The sequence below is a fragment of the Triticum aestivum genome, chromosome 4B (assembly GCF_018294505.1).
Source record: "Triticum aestivum cultivar Chinese Spring chromosome 4B, IWGSC CS RefSeq v2.1, whole genome shotgun sequence".
NCBI lineage: Eukaryota > Viridiplantae > Streptophyta > Magnoliopsida > Poales > Poaceae > Triticum > Triticum aestivum.
Window position 1 is genome coordinate 330,219,036 of NC_057804.1, and position 20,784 is coordinate 330,239,819.

The 20,784-nt window shown below is 43.5% G+C and overlaps 1 protein-coding gene across 1 annotated transcript; it reads right to left on the reverse strand.

Moving 5' to 3' along the window:
• Positions 1 to 1,167: 1,167 nt before the first annotated feature.
• Positions 1,168 to 19,291, reverse strand: LOC123092109 (protein transport protein SEC23). The gene is made up of 12 exons (XM_044513795.1): positions 18,400 to 19,291; positions 18,145 to 18,318; positions 17,424 to 17,585; positions 8,879 to 9,021; positions 5,697 to 5,772; positions 5,424 to 5,596; positions 5,263 to 5,344; positions 4,539 to 4,616; positions 2,410 to 2,571; positions 1,796 to 2,059; positions 1,608 to 1,712; positions 1,168 to 1,482 (listed from the first exon to the last, which is right to left on the reverse strand). The coding sequence occupies exons 1-12, from the start codon at positions 19,180 to 19,182 to the stop codon at positions 1,336 to 1,338; spliced, it is 2,349 nt and encodes a 782-aa protein (XP_044369730.1). The 5' UTR covers positions 19,183 to 19,291; the 3' UTR covers positions 1,168 to 1,335.
• Positions 19,292 to 20,784: the final 1,493 nt, after the last annotated feature.

Below are 20,784 nucleotides of genomic sequence, written 5' to 3' on the forward strand. Positions count from 1 at the left end.
GAATCTCTACGAATCTCGAGCGAGGAATCGAACAGGGAGGGAAGGAGGGAAATGCAGGAAGGGATTGCGAGAGTTGTAGCGAGCATTACCTTCAACCCGCAGTCGCTCCGGCGAAGCCGCTCCGTTCCGGCGAGCACCACCGACGGCCGCGAACACCGTCGATTCTTCCGCCTCCGCCGTCGCCTTCTCCCCTCGCCTTCTCCTCCAATGGTTTGAAATGTGAAGTGGGTTGTGCCAGTAACTGCGGTGCGGAGGTGAGCAGATGGAACCGTGAGGGAGAGGGAGAAGAGGTGTGCGATGTGTTTGACGTCAACCGCGGTCGGCGCGTGGCATGCGGGCGCATAGCAGTTCCACCGCACGCCCCCGAGTGGCAACCGCTGACCGCGGGAGGGCAACCAACGTGCGGGCGAACTATCTCGCACACCGCACACGCGCCTCGTCCTACGTGGCGCAGAAAAACGATCGGATTGTGCCAAGATTCGTGCACAAAGTACCTAATGGTGATCGTTGCGTGTGGTCGATATGGTAAACGCCCACACGTGTGGGCGTTAACATTTCTATGAAGACATGACGGTCCGGTCCTTGTAAAGCAAAAGAGCGTGTAATTCATGCACACTTAACATCATAATTCACCATCATCAAGATATGACAGCAGCTTACTTAAACCATGAATTGGTGTATAAACCGTTTGATAAATGGGCGATGTAGTATGTACTCCCCCCGTTCTGCATTATAAGTCGTTTTAGAGAATTCAGTACAAAATTAGATTTTCTGCTGAGGAGCTCGATTTGCTGCCAGTGACCTCGATCTTGGGGCGGCGCCAGCGACCTGAAACAAGAACAGAGTGGGCAGAGCTTGGGGGGGGGGGGGGGGGGGCTACTTGAGGCAAGCAGCTGCAGGGCTTGACGGCATGGTAGAGGCGACGAGACGCTGGGGAGATCTGCTGCAGGCAGCAGCAGCAATCTACTGGAGGGACCGCCATGCCTTGAAGCCCCGGCGTCAACCGACAAATCAAATTTCGCTGTGTATCGCTTGCCTGTGTTTCGCTTTGTATTTTGGAACAGGATAAACATGTCCTTTTGCTGGTTTTTGGAGCTGGTCGGAAAAGCTAAAACGACATATAATACAGAACAGAGGGAGTATAAAGGACAGGTGATAAGACTTGTGGACACCTTGCAAATGACTTTTTTTTTATGTTTATTTCCAGAAGTTGAATTCATGATGAAAAGACATATGGCCAAAAAACAGTCAAAACTATGAGCGAGCCAGGTAGGTAAACAAACGTCGAATAGCTAGTAACAATCAATTTGGGAGTACAACTCTGCATGCATTTCCTTACGACTGAACAGCCAGCCTTTGTAGATGCTCACAGAAGACCTGGAAGCTGACATCATCAGTGAATATGATGTCAGAACCTGGTGGAACATCATGTGCTGAATTATATGTGGCCGATGGATTTAGTTTTGCTAACAAGAACCTTGCCTGCATTCAATGGTACATGATATATGTTAACTACTATTATTACACTATATACTTAGATTCTTTTTAAGCAAACATAAAACTGAACATGCCCTAATCTACAAGAGAGAACAAATAATAATACACACCTGGGAGCCATGTTGGTCACAGACAACTAGTCGAGGAACTGGAAATCGACCATTTATTATCACCTGGGCCTCCTCCTGAGGAGCTTGTAATAATTGTGCGAATTGCTGAAACAAAAAGGAATTATAGCCAGTCAGCATCTGAATTGCTCAAACACTTATGGACTGACTAGAAGATGCACCCACGTTACCTGATGCTCCGGCTGATTCTGATAACACATGTTTCTCCACTGAGCGATTGTCATTCCATGGAATATGACAACACTGAAGTATGCATCAAGCAGCAGTATACGATCTACTGCTATTGATGCCACATCGAGGAATACAGGAGAAGGAGGTGAATCGAAAGAAAATGAAATTAATGACGGCTGAATCATTGCAACTGAATTAGTGATACTCTCTCGGTTGAGTAACATTCGGAAATAGGCTGTTTCATCTGGACTGTTATTGAAAACCTGTAATAACAAAAGGCCGAGTATTAGTAAGGCACTGATTTCCTCGAGGGGAAAAAACAATAATGCAGCCAATTCACAAAATAAGTGACGTTTTAGACAGACCTTCGATCAAAGTTTTAACACTTCCACTGCCAATAATGTTTAAATTTTAGATTGGAAACTTGGAAATCCTATGAATAGATTTGCTTGGAAGTATTTTGAGAATATTAAAATTCTCTTGGGTTTGATACATATACTACGGTGAAACTTAGTGGTCAAAGTTATACATATTACAGACAGTCCAATCTGCAAAACAGCAAAATGGCACTTATTTGTGAACTGGACAAAGTAACAGGTGTGCAACACATCACCTGAACAAATTGCGAACGCCGGAGATTAAACATAAACTGAGGAAACAGTGAGAAATTAGAATGTAGGCTAAATGAAGAGGGGTCATCCTTCCGATAATCCCCAAATCTTGAACATAGTCGTATGAGAGATCTATCGAGCCACCGTGTTGCATCAAACTCTTCCTACAAAATGGTTCAAACTAACTGTTAATCATGCATCTCAAACACAAATTTGGATTTAGCAACACCAGGGTGACAAATTGCATGTACATATGCAGGTGCGTAAGATATGTCGTACGCTAATCAGAGAGCCCACAAGGTATACAGCTGTTCATAAAGATCAACAACATGCACAAATGGACTAAAGGAATTCACTGTATCAGGTACGCTCTGCTGTCATTTAATAATACAGCTAGAAAATCAAAAGATAACAAAATGCATAGAGAAAATGATGATATTGAAAAAGATAAAGAAAATGCACTGATTTTAGTGTTCGCCTGCTCAACAAAAACTTGCATGCGGAACAAGTCATCAACCCTAGAACTTTAGAAAATCAATAGCTAACAGTATGCACACTTGCACAGACTACGTGCAAACATAGATGCATAAGAGGATACACGATATCAAGAACTAAATGTTTCCTTGTTTCCTCCTGAATATGGACGCAGAAGTGTCTAAACCCAGTTGCGAACAAATTACTACATACAACAAGCACAAAGAAAATAATAAGTTTTCATGGTTAGTAGAAAAGAAGAAATACAGTGGCCACCATATCAAAACCTCCTGTTTTGATGTGCATAAGTATAGAATTAGCAATAATTACAATTACTGTATAATACTCCCTCCGTTCCTAAATATTTGTCTTTCTAGATATTTCAACAAATGACTATATACGGAGCAAAATGAGTGAATCTACACTCCAAAATATGTCTATATACATCCGTATGTGGTAGTCCATTTGAAATCTCTAGAAAGACTTATATTTAGGAACGGAGGGAATACTATAGTAGTCTAGGATTAGACTAGTCATAGTGGGGAGTAACTTAGACGAGTGTCATGCATATGACACTAGTCCATGTTACTACCTTCATAGTGAGGAGTAACATAGAGGTAGTGTCATAGATGTTTGTATTTATTAGCTTGTAACTAATTTTGTCTTGGGAAGTGTTATGTGGTGGTAACATATTCTGTTACTCAAAACAACTCTCTCCTTATTAACTACATGCCACATAAGCAAACATATCCTGGGGTGCGTTATGTTACTAGCTAAGTTACTCCCACTATGACCAGCCTTAGACAGTTGTTGGCTTGAGAGTGAAAACACACAATTAACACACCTGTAGATCAACCTAAGGACTTACTTAACCATTCAGAGTAAAAAGATTTAATGCTCTAAATTGTCATTACTGCAATTATAAATGTTTGATGAAGATGGCACTTTAGTTAAATGCAAGTGTCAGGGTGAGACTGGCTTTCGTTCCAACACAAGAATATGCACATAACAGAACACAACAGCTGGGAAGTAGACAAATTATGAGTAACTGGCCATCGGTTTTTGTTCAATCAAATAGGCAATCAAAGCCATATTGATGAGGAACACTAGATGAGAAGAAAGAAAACACATGCCAGATCTGTTTGGCTACTTCCAGATGCTTCCACTCTAGTGTAGTATTTCTTTTGTTTTCTTTAGGCTGCCCGCTGTTTCTAGAGTTCTCTAGCTATAAGTAGTTGTGAGTAGAGAGATGAATCCTAAATAATGTTTTCTAGTGTGTTCCAGCTATAAGTAGAAGTATGTGAAGGCTTCCCAAAGCCCTATAAATAGAGGTCCTCACCTCTACTTTGGAAACCAGACTATGTACCCACTACCTATAATAGAACTTATCTAAGATCTTGGAGTAGATCTTGTGCCCTAGGAGTTCTGGATTGAACTCTTGCTGCCCTATCGGCCTACATTCGCCTCTAGAGAGATATCTAGCACAGCACGTTGAAGCTGTTCCTTCAACACTTGTGCTGTACACATTGTAGCAGCAAGGTGGAGTTGCTCCTCCACAACCTTTGTGCTGCTTTACATATACTACTGATGTTATCAGGTACAAAAATCATTGAGGTTGCACTCAGGATAACTGGAGTACGATGCATGAATGAAGTACCTCTATTTCCATTTTCAAGGAGATGTATCTTGCCAACACAACAGCTGCAGTTTCCTGGTCAAATCCTTCGACTAGTTCCTGTATTTAAAGGAAATGCATGTCAAGTCAAAAGGGAAAGTCATCCAATGAAATGAATAGTCCTGCAAGTAACACCTAGAAATTTATAATCTGTCCTACTTAAACCAGTAGAAAGAAAACTTTTTACTCTCAATGGAGAAGCACTCATTTGTTTAAGAAGGCTTTGACAAGAGAGTTCCAGGGACAATAAACAGTGAACACTACAGTGCCTTAATGCATTTTTCTCCCATAGACAGGTTAAATGGATTGGACAGCTTCAGGCAGATGAAAAATAGTATATTCATTGTTGCCAATAGGTGCTCACTTAAAATTATACTCCCTCCGTTCAGAATTACTTGTCATAAAAATGGATGTATCTACAACTAAAATGCATCTAGATACATTCATTTCTTGGATGAGTAATTCCGAACGGAGGGAGTAGCTTATAATACATGTGCATGAGAAATGAAACACCTACAATGCAAGAAAGTACTGTACATGTGTATGATGATATATATAATCCAACCAAGCACAATAACAGTGCTCCATACTTTGAATGATCATAGGTTACAATTAATATGGTTCAGTTTAGCACACTGCTCGCGCTCGACAACATAATATACATAACAAGAAATTTTTAAGGCTCGCTTAAAAGAATAAGGCTAACCTCAGTATTGGTAGAACCATCCACCCATTTTCTGGATACAGTAGTAGCTCTTATTCTCATTTGACCTTCCGGGTGTTGGTAACTACAAAAGAATCACCACATTCAGCAGTTGGCACATTCAGTCAATCTTACACAAAAGATAGCAGAACTGAAATAACTACCTGGTTACAAACTGTATGTACAAATCGGGATTTTGATGACCTGGTTGGCCAGAGCGTTCACTCGGTGAGACATCAAAAAAAACTGTAAGTGAAGTATTCCTATCAAGCCCACACATTTTCCATGCTGTTGTGTTTCCCTGACCGACAATTGTGTCTGCACATAAAGCTCCTTTCTATGGTTGGCATGTTGCAAAGATCAAGCCAAGTCTTAACATTAGTATTTTTCAGCTTAAGAAATCTTAGCATAAATGAGTGTATGATATAGATGCCTACCTTCTCCAAAGATGTACACGGTCCAATAACACCCTGAACTTTAATGTCCTTTGAACAGTTTATTTCAAATGTGCCACTTCAAGAAAGAAAAAAGGCAAGAATCAGTAGATGTTTACAGCTATTTTGCTGAATCATGGTATTAGGAGAAACACGACATACCCCTCCTCAACCTCTACTTTCAAGATTAAGAGGTAAGCATGGTTTAGCTATCCGAAATTATCATTAAGAGAATTCACTTCCCAAGAAGTTCACTAAATCCAGAAGAAACTTTTTCAGATCAGTTTTAATCTTTAATTTGATTTCTAGTGTTGATTAGGCGCATCAGTAGTTGATATCATCTCCATATGACATGGATATTATATGCAGATAAAAGAGGAAATCAAATGAGAAGAGAAGAAACTATAACTATTATCCAAAGCTTAGACCAATGCCATTCTTCTTGAGCTTGCTATGATCTACGTCCTCGGCCTTAGATTCCTATCTCACAGCCACAGCTCACCGCTCCCAAGTTCTAAGGCCTACTGTCAACATTTATTGCTTCCGAGTGCCACCATCTGAAACCACCCACCAAAATCTGGTTACTGCCTACTGCCACTGATGGCACCTCATGTCAACGGCTCAAAGGCTGCTCACCCAAATCTAGTACCCCCTCCGTCCGAAAATACCTGTCATTGAAATGAATGTATCTAGATGTATTTTAGTTCTAAATACATCCATTTTCATCCATTTTGATGACAAGTAATCCCGGACGGAGGGAGTAGCTGACAGGGAAGATGGCAAAGAAAAAGATGACAGTGAACAAAGCATGAAGCACCGAGTAGTAGCATGCGAAAATGCCTTACGGTGGACGAGCACTCTGCGGACCATATCCTGCCCGTCCGTTATCCTAACTGATCAGATCCCTCCCGGTATTTGTGCATTCTGTCCCCACAAGAGCCCCATCAAAGCTTGTATCCCGGCAGCTATAGCTAGCTTTATTGACAGAGATTCTAGCTGCTGGAACACATGTGATGAGTATGGCACCATTTCAAATTACCCTCTGCCACCCAGAACAGTGCGATGTGGCCTGACCTTGTGCCCAATTGACGCTCCCCTCACGATAGCACATAGAATAATAATCGGCCATTAAGACCAATTTGTTAGTCAGTGTAATGTACAGAGAGATATTAACAGTCTATTAAGTCCGCTAAACACCTATTAATCTCATACAGACTGCTTTAGAGTAATTTATTATTGTGACTCTTGTCCAGATTTTTTTTTAACTCTCAATATTATCAAATGTTTTTCTGGTCACAAATTATCTTAAACTCTATAGTGCCACCTTATAATTTCATTAGTTAAGACTTATAGGTGTTCTTAGATTTTATCCATAAAATAATACTCCCTCCATTGCAAAATAAGTGTCTTAAGTTTAGTACAACTTTGCACTAAAGCTAGTACAAAGTTGAGACACCTATTTTGGGACGGAGGGAGTACTACTATATTGTCTGTTAGCACCATCTGGTCGTCAGGGCCATTTGCTTAAACTAGGATTTAAACTGGTTTTATATGCCCGTTAGAAGTTTCTGCACAGTTGGCGCTCTGAATAAGAATTGGCCTCACACAGTTCGTTAGATTAATGCATTACTCTCCCGCAAAAAAAAAGATCCCGCAAAAAAAAAGGATAGATGTATTACTGTGCCGCCTGTTATATAATTTTTTGTATTACCAAATTTTGTTCTTTTGCCACAAACCATCTTGGAGCCTCTGTAAGAAGGTGAAAATGTCTTTTGGTGGACTTTTGAGAAAAACAATAATTCCACAGCACAAAAAAAATCAAAACTATTTGTACATGCACATATAACACATTCAACAAAATTTCATAACAATAAAATCTCATACATGACATAAACAAATAAAAACAAATACGTCAATAAAAGTGTAATTTTTTTATTGTTGGGCCAAGATTTTTTTTTGTACAGCTTGCAAGTCATAATATTTTTTGAACAAATATCACAGGTTCATTGTGAATATGTATAAGTTTTCAAAGTTTTTTTTTAAAACCTGACAAATATGATTTTTGAATCATTTGAAAAAAAAGGACCAAATTGCACCAGTCCACCATACTGTTTTTAGATTTTATATCAATCTGTTTTTTATCCGGCACATTAAACTCGTCAAGTAGATTTGATTAGTGACCCTGACTGATTTTGTTTTAGAGCCAGTAGATGCAAGAGATGCGCACTGTGCATGATGGAACATTGGCAGGGTCTCTTTTTGTCACGTCCTGACGTGCAAAAAGTTTCTGCATTGTGGCCCACACCACCCATCAAGCTAGTACATTGCCAGGTCAAGTCACCAACTCCTTCCCTGTGGCATGTGCACGTACAGATCCACACGAGGAAACACAAGTGCCAAGCTCGTACGCCTATGACACCTACACCCTACTCCTAGGAAACGAGCACGGGGGACAGGGAAGTGACGTTTGAGCATCTCGAGGAATCGCTCTATGCCTAGGATACAGTCCACACGAGCAGGCGTCCACCATAAAGTCGCTCCCGAGTTCATGGCTTCTTGAGAGGCCATGAGCAATCAACCCTCCCCATAAGAAGATTGGGAAGAGGCGGGGCAAGGGGATAGAGAGTTAAGTTAGAAGAGGATACGCTATAAGCACAGCGACAGCATCTGCCGCTATTGGCACAGCGACAGCATCTGCAGTTTCAAAGAAGAGACGTGAACAACGTTGATCTACTCGAGGAGAGCAAGCCAGTGAGCAGTGGCCATCCGAGAGATAACAAGATCCAGCAGTTTGAAGCTTACTACCTCTCATGTCCCGCCATTGCTACTATTCATGTTATCCAATTACTCATTAGCACCAAGCAGCCCACAGCTGTGGGGGGTGGTCACTGATGATCATTGTCCATTGTGCATAGCAGGGATCAGAGACAACTGAGCTGGGGGTTAAATTACTTAAAAGAACGATTCTGCTGATCTATATGGGGAAGAGTCACAGGGAGAGGAGGCCCGATGGATGTTCATCATGTGATGTGGACGGCCAGCACAACAGACAAACCACAGTAGGTGGTGAAATTAGCTGAGTTAAAAAATATACTGACTGTTCATACAGATCTACCTAGACATACCATCTTTGATGAAAATGTAGAAGGTAATGAAACAAAGATGATAACAGTCAGCAAACTTACTTGAATGACAGGCCCAATGAATGTTCACCTCCCTCAAAAATACGTTTAAAAGAATCCTTAAACACAGAATGCCCAAAACTCTCAGATAAGACAACAAGGCCGCCTGTTCTCTCAATAGCAAGCTTCATCTCAGCTAGTCCAACCTGTTTTGGTGTTCCAAACATAACAGAAGTTCAATGGAACACCAATAGAAAATCAACAGGCACAATTGGAGGATTATAAATGTAGCTTCAGATACAAGCCATTCTAAACTCATACAAGTGATTTCATTAATATTTCCATCTAGTAATTGGCAACGGATCTTCTCAGAAATTATGACATGTGATTTTTTTTGCCTTTGAAGTGACGACATGTGATTTTTTTTGCCTTTGAAGTAACGACATGTGAAAAATTTACACAGTATTTTCCCCAGAAAGGCAAATCCCATCTTTTTTTTTTCTTCTTGAAGTAGCAAACACAGATGTCACAAAATGAAATTTAGTAATACGTTATAGTTTGTAGAACCAATCATTCAGCTAGATTAATACTAATGGAACATAGAAATAGTATATTTCTGATCATCAAATGGAGCAATAGTGAAAGATGGACAAGAAAATGCCTAATATACAGATGGCTACAGCAGTGGGGCAGTTTGGGACTTGTGTAGTATATAGTGGGTACTTGCTGCCACTGATACTGAACTACTGACTGTGATCGAGTACTAGCTAAAGTTGTTCAAGGAAACACTTGGTTACACAATTTCTGGTCATCCAATAGCATCCAATTCAAATTGTCTCCAATATATCCCGCTAACTTGACGCTAAACTTTTCAGTCAATTACAACTAAAGATTCAAGGTCTTAAGAGAAGACATGACTTAATCTTCTCTTCACGAATCAAATATATGTGAAATGATCATGGTTCAAAAAAGAGGCATAAGGTGCACGCTTAGGCATGCCTTGGTGCTAGGTGGAGGCCTACCACCTCGCTTTGTCCATTGGCGTTGGTTTTGGTGGCCAGCGAGGTCTACCGGCAGCCGCAGCAGCAGTGAGAGAAGGGAGGAGGAGGAGGAGAAGGAGCTGCAGCGGCGGGGGGAGGCACTAAAGCACACCAATGGTTATGCATGAAACAGAGGATGAAGGATATCAATATGCAGCCTGCCCTTGGTACATTTTTTACCTTGAAAATGCAATTCATTAATTTTTGTAAATCCTTATTACTTGATTCTCTGCTTTATTGAGGGGTAGGCCCCTTTATATAGTAGATAGACAAGACTTGACCGATAGGTCTATTCAAACTCTAATATGATCTCTAAACTGACTGGCCTCTTTCCTAACAAACTTGCTTAATCAACTACGACGGCACACGTAACATCTTTCCCTTTCTTGAGAAACAGCTTGTCCGCAAGCTGTAGCTTATCAATTGACTCCCATGGGACCTTGGGTGCTACCGGTTGTGGAGCTATCTTGGCCATAGTCATCAGCCTCGATGAAGAAGAGCCGCAAGCACCGGTGACCCTTAACATAAATCTCGTTGTAGTTGAAGCAAAGGCATTGATGATGACGTTATGCCAACTCAGTGGGGTGAGGCACCGAACTTGTCGTGGCAGGTTGGCTCTGGAGTGGTCGACGGCAGGACAGGTGCTAGTGGTGCTGGCGATGAAGATGTCAGAATTAAGTTGACCGCAGGAGGATCAGAGGGGCACAAGGGCCCCGTAGGCTCAGAAGGCTGGTGTGATAACGTTGTTGGAGGGAAATGTCACTGCTCACAGGTCTTGGTGAAGGAAACGACGGTGTGGAGGTCGAATGGTCTTTGAAACTCAACGTCAACCCCTGCCGTGTACAAAACCCATTGTTGGGACGGTGCTAATGGCTCATTGTCGCGGCCAATGTTCAGGATATCAGTTTCTGATAGCTGCTCTACCAGGTGCTGAGTAGGAATTAATCGGTGAATCGGCCTATTTACTGAATTTATCGGTAACCCATTTATCGGTTGGTTAACATAGGGCCATGTCTATATATCCTAGGCTTCATGGTAACATGCAATGTACTAAATGTCTAAACATGCTAATGTACACATTAATGTAACAAGGAAAAGTGTTGTGTATCTATATATCCTAGGCCACCCCACATCATCCGAACTTCTTTTCAAAGATGGAGCACTTGCAGTGGTGGAAGCCTACACAAAGAGGACAGAGCAGCAATGCAGATAAAGCCAACCAGTAGCAGCACAACAGTTTGGGGGAAGGAGCAGGACCCCAAACCTAGAGAAGGGAGGGAAACAGGCTACATTTTTGGCCAAAATAAGCTTTGCCTCCCCTGCCAGTTAATCGGCCCACCCAAAATTTTGGCCTTTCATCGGCTGTCGGACCGATTAATCGGCTGTCCCAGTTAATTGTCCTAAGGGGTTATTCGATTCGGTCATGTGCTGAGTAGCAATTAACAAGGCAGCTAACTTGTTTGACAGTCGATATTTTGAACAGCGGTTGCGGCACATGAGTGCTAGAAACCTGCTGTTGTAGTCGACGACCAAGGAAGTGAACGGGAGATGCGCCAACTCGCCAAAGGGATTTGCACGAAGTGATGGCCCAAACTGAACGCGGCAAGCCTCATAGAACTGCTGCCATGTCAGCATGCCTAAATTGTGTTCAGCTTGAACGCCCCAGATTTGAGTCATTGGTGAGGTGGCAGACTGCAGTCCAGACCTTATCGGCTGTCAGACCGATTAATCGGCTGTCCCAGTTAATTGTCCTACGGGGTTATTCGATTCGGTCAGGTGCCGAGTAGCGATTAACAGGGCAGTTAACTTGTTTGACGGCCGATGTTTTGAACAGTGGTTGCGTCACATGAGTGCTAGAAACCTGCTGTTGTAGTCGACGACTAAGGAAGTGAACGGGAGATGCCTAAATTGCGCTCAAGCTAAACGCACCAGAATTGAGCGTCATCGGTGAGGTGGCAGACTGCAGTCCATACCTTATCGGCCTTGTCCATGCGCTGTCCACAAAAGAACTGCCCACAGCATTGAGCCAACCAAGAGGATCGACCAAGTTGACAAGCTTGTGGAAGCAGGGCATGCCGAAACACGAACCTGAGCCAAGGTGTCGGTTAGGCAGGGGGCGGAAGGGGTGGGCAGGATGGAGGCCATAACGGCATATGAAATCGCTTGGCAGGTGGAGGCATGAAGGTTGTAGAGGCGCGGCGATACGTGGCTGCTGCTTGTAGGTGAGGACAGGAAAATTGTGCAGGATTTGGGATGGGATTTGAGCTGTAAAGGTTGGGTTCCGAAGTGACCCAGATTGATTCTTGAACGCAGCTGCAGCAAGGAGATGGCTAGAGATGGTAAAAGGGTAATGGCGGCTGGTGGTGGTTGGCAGCAGTCGGCACGGGGTTGCAGTGCCAGCAGATAGGTGGCAGTGGAAGGCAGGAAAGAGAGGGGGTGGGGAGTGGCAAATCTGCCCAGAGAGTAGATGTCCGCCAGCGGCAGTGGTGTCGATTCGCCTGCTCGAGAAGAGGTCACCGAAGGTACTGTTGGCAAGGCAAAACACCAAGGACGCATCATTGCTTGAGAGCAGCGCATGGAACGCGGAGGTGGCGTCGTGGGCAGTTGTTGCAGCCACAGAATCTGGTGGCAGGGCCAGGGCCAGCAGCCATTGCTCAAGTGCTGCACCAGACAGACGAGAAGCACTTGTTCCTTCACTCATTAGCGTGTGAAGGCCTCCACTCATTGGCGTGTGAAGGCCTCCAATTGCTTCGTGATGAGCTTCATCTGCTCAAAAGCCTCAATCTTGATTTCTTTGCCCGAATTGGAAGGATCTACTTCTGATATAACCCTAATCTATATCTATATCTATCTATATCTATATCTATATCTACTACCTCCTTTCCGGTTAATAGGGCTCAATTCAAAAATCTCACCAACCAAGGTAGATGATGAGTGTTGGAATAATTTTCGTGGTTTGTAAAAACACTCAATTAATGCGCTCATTTTCCTCAAAGAATTCTGTTTACCAATGCATTAATTGCAATGCATGCATGCATGAAGTACATGCATTGGTCAAGTTTCTCATAATCCTTGCATGCAATGAATTAATTCACCTTGAAATCTAAGCATGTGATGGGGAACAATCAAATTGAGACTTATAAAACGGGAAACCGAAATTTTTGAGATAAGCCCTATAAACCGGGAAGGAGGGAGTATATCTATACCTACTAATAAAGCAAGGTGCGTTTCACCGATTTTTTCATCGGTTCACCGCCGGAAAAAAAATCTACACGAGGCGGTACTAAATTCTTATACGTTTGTCTGCTAGAAAAAGAATTTTCGTACGTGGGCCGCGCGCTATGGCCGAGCATAGCCGGCCCACTTATTTTTCAGGCCACGCAGCTGTGAAAATTCTATTTTCTGCACCGGGCAATAAATAGTCAAGAGTTCGCACAAGACAACCGTTAGGAATAAAAAAACAAATTTTGGAAAATGTTCAGGATTCCAATTTTATTTTGCTATTTTGGAAAATATTCGGAACTTGCAAAAAGTTTCCCATTTTAAAAAAAATATTGTTTTTAAAAATTGTTCAAGATTTCTAAAATGAAAATGGCATTTCAAAAATGCTCCAAATTCAAAAAATATTCTTGTTCTAGTGAAATTTTCAAAATCAAAAATATTGTTCATGTATAAATGAAGCACATTTTCTAAACATCATATGAATTTTCAACACATGTTCCCATTTAAAAAAATGTTCACAAATTCAAATACTGTTCATGTTTTTATAAAAGAATGTCCGTGTTTTCAGAAAATGTTTGTGCATTTTAAAAGATGTTCCCTTTCATATTTTGTTTGCGTTTTTTTTAGAAGTGTACATAATTTTCAAAAAACTGTTCAGGATTTAAAAAACTGTTCATGTTTCCTAGAATATTCAGAAGCTTCATATCTTAAAATCCCCTCGATTGAAAGGATGAGTAGATTGAATAACTCATGGGCCTTCTCTGGCGTACGATGACGTAACAATTAAATGACCTTGATCAATGAATGGAAAAATAGCGGATTGATTCCTTCACACATGGCGAAACCGAGAAGCTAAATGTTCCTTTTCCATGTGCATACAGGGTTTAGCTTGCACATATAATTCTCACTGACTTTAAATGCAAACTAGTTTATCTCCTGTTGCAACGCACGGGCATATGTGCTAGTTACTGAAAAGTAGATAAAAGTAGACGACAATATTCTTCTCTGCTTTATTAAGAGGGGTCGGCCCCTTTATATCTATACCTACTAATATAGGGGCTATTGCTTCTTACCACCGTAATTTTGTCCGTTTTTCGTCCGTCCTTTCCCCTAGTTTGGTACGTCAATTTCGTCCGTCACGCTGCTCCTACGCTTCATCCTCGATACAACTTTGTGTACAGGTTGGGCTAAATCGCCTTACTGGGCCTTGGCCCGAAATCGGCCCAGGCAAAAAATATGACGTGCAACTGAGATCAGGCAGAAAATAAACGTTTTCACGTGGGATCGAACTCCCGACGGTGCACATCGATGCCCAAGGCAGCAACCAACAGAACTAAGGCGTCAAGATACAGACAAAAGGTTTTGTTTCTTTATAAATTAGTACCACCTCGCTGCTTTAAAATCCGTTCTACTGATTTATATATGTTTCCGATTCAAAATCAATAAGCAGCCTGGAGAATTAATAAGTAGTAATAATGGGCCCTGTTTGTGAGGAAAACGCCTTTGAGAATAAGGAAACAAAGATGGCTGACATATGGCTTAGATTTCATGAGATGTGTGGCGTGATCAGCGGGCATAAATAAGGAAAAAGAGTGGCGTGATTAGCGAGCATATATATGGAGAGTTTCGCAAAAAGAAAAAGGAAGGAGAGGATAGTGACCATATAATACCAGCGTGCGATCCTTGGGCATAAATAAGGAAGGGTGAGCTCCTAAAAAAAGAACGAGAGAACAACCTTGCAAAGGTATTAAGTGGGCATAAATAAGGAAGGAGAGTTTCTTAAAAAAAGGAGATAATAATATGTTGCAAAGGAATTATAATACGAGGGCATGATCAGTATACATAAATAAGGTAGGAGAGTTTGACAAGAAAGAAAGAAAGGTGTATGATATGACACAAAGCACCCAGACATGGCATGCATTTAACGCAAAATAACTCTGGAGATGGCCTAACAGACCTTTTAGTGAGATTTTAAAATTGCTTCAATTTACAAATAATGCCTTTAAGATTTGAAAATTAGGGGGCCATTTATAGGGTCATAATTGTCGTACAAAAATCGTGCCAAAAGTATTGTATGTGTAAAGAAAAGTATTTGTATGTGTAAATAACTAGGGACTGTTTGTTCAAATGCGAAGGAATTATAATTCATTATTTCTAATGTACTGGAGATGGTCTAACAGAACCCTTTTAGCGAGATGTTTTCACGAAACATACAAATAATGCCTTTAAGATATGAAAATTAGAGGGCCATTTAGGGTCAGAATTGTCGTACAAAAATCATACCGAAAGTATTGTATGTGTAAAAAAAAGTATTGTATGTGTAAATAACTAGGGATTGTTTGTTCAAATGCGAAGGAATTATAATTCATTATTTCTAATGTACTGGAAATGGTCTAACAGAACCCTTTTAGCAAGATTTTTTTCACGACAACTTACAAATAATGCCCTTAAGATTTGAAAATTAGGGGGCCTTTTAAGATCAGAACTGTCGTACAAAAATCATATCAAAAGCATTGTATCTGTAGCATGATTCTTAATGTACAAGTGGGAAAAGACTTCCTAGCCTGCGAGCGTTGCAACGCTCCGCAACGCATACGGGGACGAAGCCACGTAAATCTCTCCTCACCCTAATTAATCTCTCCCCCGGTGAATTCAAGGGTGGGCCCACACTAACTAATCACCCCCTAATTCAATTGTGGGGCCCACACTAACTAATCTCACCCACCTGAATTCGCCTGAAATAGCCACGCCCGTACAATTCATACGAATTATTACTAGACCTTGGTGCGCGCCTTCCTGCCGTTGCCGGGTGGCATCATTCGGATGTTGCTGGATATTTCGGTGGATACACCATTATACGGGCATATGCTAAAAAGCACGGACACGCCAGGAATCGCCGAACTGCCGTCCTGATACGGCGGGATACAGGGATACGGCGGGATACGGCGGGATACGCGAATTTTGGAGTATCCCCGAAATTCGAATTAAAAAAAAAGAAAAAACGACTGGGATACGCCGGGATACGCAGGGACGCGTTAGGGATACGGCCTGGCCCAAAAACACACCCCCGGGCCAGCCACGGCCCAATATGTAACCCTATTTTGCAGGGTCTCCAGCGTGCCATACGAGCTGCTCCCTGCTTCCCAGCTCGAACAGAAGGAGCCGCCACCTTCTGGATCGAAGTTCCCACCACCTGAACTCGCCGCCGCCGGCGCCGGCGACTCCTGGATTCGACGGCGACTCCTCCATCCAGCACCAGCAGCAGCAGTCTCTCTCTCTCCTCGCCTCCTCGGCTCCTCGCAGCTGTAGCCTGTAGGTAACCCAGCAGCTTCTCCATTCTTCAACCTCTTCCTCTTTTATTCTTCAGATTCAGATTTTGTTCCATTATTAAGGGATTAAGCTACTGGGTCTGGATGCTTGCTAGCTTGTTGTTGACTTGTTGTTGCTACCTCTCTGCTTGTGCTGCTGCTGTTTGTTATGCTGTTGCTGCTTGCTTGTGCTGCTTGGGCTGCTGCTAGCCTGCTAGTGCTATTGCCTATTTCTGAATTTAACAGCTTTTGTTGCTGCACACTTGTTGATAGGTAGCAACTAGCAAGTGGCATGGCATCTGGGAGCGCCACAGCTGGTAGCCAATTTTTGTTTGATGTGTTTTGCAAGATGCAACTTACAATGAGATGGGGGGACGAGGATCGATCAAGCACTTGATAAAAGAGACACCAAATGGGGCAGTACTCTAGTCTATTCTTTATTTTGATCTGTTTCTCTTTAATTTTCTGTCTTAACTCTATATTACATGGCATATTTTTATTTTATTTTATATATACTCGCCGTATCCCCGAATGGCTGTTTTTGGAAAATCCCGTATCCCGTATCCCCGTATCCGTATCCCCGTCTTTCCGTCCCCGTGTCCGTGCTTTTTAGGGCATATGTGCTAGTAGTATATAAAGACAAGACTTGACAGACAAGCCGAAAAGTCTATTCAGACTCTAATGTAATTTCTAAACTAACTGGACTATTTCTGAACAACTTGCTTAATCAACTAGGACTCCAAATTAAGGGATAAGACTCCATGCTTGATGGACTGGCACACATAACAATAATAGATGCAAGTTATTAATTATAGAACTTATAAGAAATAGTCACATGACTTAAATCTAGTTGGTTTCAGTCAGCCAATCAACCAAAGACTTGACAAAGGGACGAACTGGCAGTAATATCTTGAACCATAAATTAAGAAGCTAGCTCAAGAACTGCAGTCATTTCAGCAAACACCATAAACTCGTAGTCTTCTAGGCAATAGGAAGTACAAACACAGCAATATAATGCTGCCTAAAGAGAATACTAACCTGATCAAGAGCAGATGCAAACACATCTAGAACATGACCTTGACTGACCAGTTGTTTGGCAAGGCCATCGTAAAATTTGACGGCTTTCTGGAAATGAGGCGCCGCATCCTTATCAAGATCCTTGTGTGATCTAACTGGCTCAGACAAATCTTTTGATACAATCTGCATTGTCCAATGGAGTGATATCAAGCAAAATGAATTTATAAACAGAAATATAGAGAAGAAATATCACTGAAAACAATCAGTAAGATGTGAAGTTCAGCAAATTGTAAGAATACCATCAATTTTGTAGAAGCTCCATAAAAGAATTCTACAATCTTCGTACTTACTGAGTACTACGCAAACTACAGAGAGAAGCAGTATCTCCAAATCTGCTATAGTACAACAAGAAGTGCATGCCCATAACCTTCGACACCACATCATGAGTATGCTGAGTTATACATTTTGCAATTTCATATTCTTCGATATCAGGCTTAGGTGAATTTAGAGAAACTATTAGCGTCACTAAAGTGGTAAAGATTTGTCTTGGCAATTAAGTAATGATAATCGCTGTCATGCATTTTCAATTTCCAGGAAAGAGGATTAAACAAAATAATTAACAGGACACCATCCAGTATCTCAAGTAGACCATGTTTCTGATATAGCGAACCATGTTGCATTGAGAAGCAATTTCAATTAACTGATTTATTTACGCTCATGCAAAGAAAGCAATAATCTTTACCACTCCAGGACCTTCGGTACATGGCCCGCCAAGTAGCGCAATAATCCTTGCGCCAGTCCCAGGCACACACGCCCCAAGCAACCCAGCCGCCACATTTAGCGCAACACCCGTGCACCTGATGGCACGGTTGCCAGCCTCAACCGGCCACTGGTCAGGCTGCAACTCGTCCAGCAGCTGCAATACAACAACAAGTATGTCAAGTTACGCTTGCGTTCAACTAAATTCACCAAACCCAATGGGCCAAAAATACCTCACCGTGCTGAGCGTGCACTCGCACTCTGATACCGGGAGCAAGAACCTGTTAACCCCTGTCGTGACTAATGGATGCATCCCATTGACCTGTTGCACGCCTGGCTGCTGTGTCATCTTTGGGAACCCTGGCCGCCCCCCGCCTGATAACCCAAGCTGATCCAAAATCTGCTCTTTGGAGATCTCCTTGCTCCCCCGGAACACGTAGATCTTGCTGAGCTCGGAGAACCCAAGCTCGTGCAGATGCACCTGCGTCCCGAAGGTCACCAGGCCAACAAGTGCGTGCTCCGGCAGAAGCGCGACCGCCTTCCGCATGGACAGCTTGACGTACTCCAGTTCTTCCTCGATGACGCAGGTGTCGATGACGAACAGGAACACTGGCGGCAGCGGTGCAGGCGATCCCGGGGGTCCGGCAACGAGGTACTCGACGGTGGAGCATTGTGTGAAGAGCTCGGCGGGCACGTTGTTCTCGGAGATGCCGGCGTAGTGCGGGGGGAAGTGGTTGCGCGAGAAGCAGAGCGGGCAGATCCAGATCTTGGCGGCGAAGTCCACACGGGCGAAGGGGTTGAGGAGCGCGGAGCAAGGCGGCTTGCAGCGGAGTGGCGGGTAGGGAAGGGGCGGTGACGCGAGGGACTCGGGGGAGCGGACCGGGGAGATGGCGACGGCGAGCGGGACGACGCAGCGGCTGGCTTCAACCTTGGACCGGGGCCAGGCGTTCCATGTGAAGCGGACCGCGTCCGGGCCATCGGGGTCGGCGGGCGCCGCAGCCGCAGAGGGGTCGGCCGCCATGATTGAGCGCGGCGAGCAGCTATCGGAGAGGAGAGGGGAGCGGGTGGATCGGAGGGGAGAGAGGAGGGGAGGGAGGTGGAGAGCTGCGCCTGCGGGTTGTTTCCTGTTCTGCTCTCTCCGTCTTTTTGTCCTGGTCTGCAACATTTGTAAAAAAACGTTCTAAGAGTCTAAAAGTTACGCATAGGTCCAGCAGATCTAACTGTTCCCACACGCCGTCCGATGTAGAATCTGACGGCCAAAGAGCTCATATCACACGGTAGTAGCTAAGTCTCAGTAGCACCAGATATTCTCCCTATATTATGTATCGTCGTCTTCATACAATGAATTGGACAAGTTCTCTCCTCCTAGTATCTGGATGGCTTTGACTTCGGATGAGATTATACTCCCTTCGTCCCGAAATTCATGTCGCGAGGGAGATTTTGCAATTCAGTCCTCGGTCTTTTCCCGACCGAACCCGAAATCCCTCTCTGCGGTCGCTCACTCGCTCTCTTCCTCCTTCCTCTCTGGCGGACGCCGCCTGCTCCTTGCTATCCGACGGGCGCTGCCTGCTCCTTCCTCGCCTCCGCCCCATGCCACCTGCTCCCCTCCCAACCCCCTACCGCCCCACGTTGTCGCCATTTTGCTTCCCCCATGCCGCGCTGCCGCCGCCAACCCATGCTGCTGCAGAAGCTTGGATTTTTTTTTGCTGACCTGCTCTCTGACGGCGAGTTGCAGCGCTGCTTGTCTATATCCGGAGCATTTGGAGTGTACGTTGCCGGAACTGCAGCGGGGCCCCCTCCGCTCTCGGACTCCACGGCGGGTCATCTCTCCCCTGCCGTCGTCGACCACCTCCCCGCCGACGCCACACGCTTGCATCTGCACGCATCAGCAAGGAAGCCGTCGACCACGAAGCCATTCCCGACGCACCTGCATCTGCATGCCGGTGCCACTCACCTGCATCTGCACGCCGGTGCCACTCACCTGCATCTGCACACATCTACATCAAGGCAAAGAGCTCGCCGGAGTAAAAAGGCCTTCTTTTTCTCGCCATCTTCTCCTGTCACCTTATTTTCTTGTAAAAATGTCTACTGGATTGCTCCATCGTTGCATTCCTGAACTCAATTTGTTCATATGGCGTACGATGTCAGTGGACTTGCTATGCTTGGAGTGGCACTTTACTAGACTGAAGAAATTGCTGCATCACTAGACTGAAGAAATTGTGTTGTTAGTTAGGGACTGGAGAAAATGTGTTGCGGGTTTTGATTTGCTTGATGATCTTCAGTTAACTCCATATAAGAGTTTTGTACTGATTCAGTTAACTGACAGCAAGTAACAGCATGTTCTAATAGCAACAGTTTCAGAGTACTACTCCGAAATCCTCCTTGTTGTAGCTCACCTAAATGGTTGAATTCAAAGAACTGCAGTGGCCTTCAGTGATTGAGAGCATAAAATTTCCAACAATCTGAACAAACAAAGTAAAAAAGGATCAGTATCTCATCTCAGCTGATTTATTCTTCATAAGCATAGGCTTTTGTTTGTTGGAAACTAGCCTGTGAAACTGAAATTTAAACTGAGTATGTAGTAAATTGTTTTTTGAAATGCTCCAAGCTAATCCATGTACTG

Excerpts from the sequence above, each read along its gene's own strand:
- LOC123092109 (XM_044513795.1), bottom strand. The coding sequence starts at position 19,182 with ATGGCGGCCGACCCCTCTGCGGCTGCGGCGCCCGCCGACCCCGATGGC. Across the intron at positions 17,586-18,144 it reads GTACCGAAGGTCCTGGAGTG|ATTGTATCAAAAGATTTGTC; the intron begins GTAAAGATTATT and ends TGGACAATGCAG. Across the intron at positions 2,060-2,409 it reads GGCGTTCGCAATTTGTTCAG|GTTTTCAATAACAGTCCAGA; the intron begins GTGATGTGTTGC and ends TTGTTATTACAG.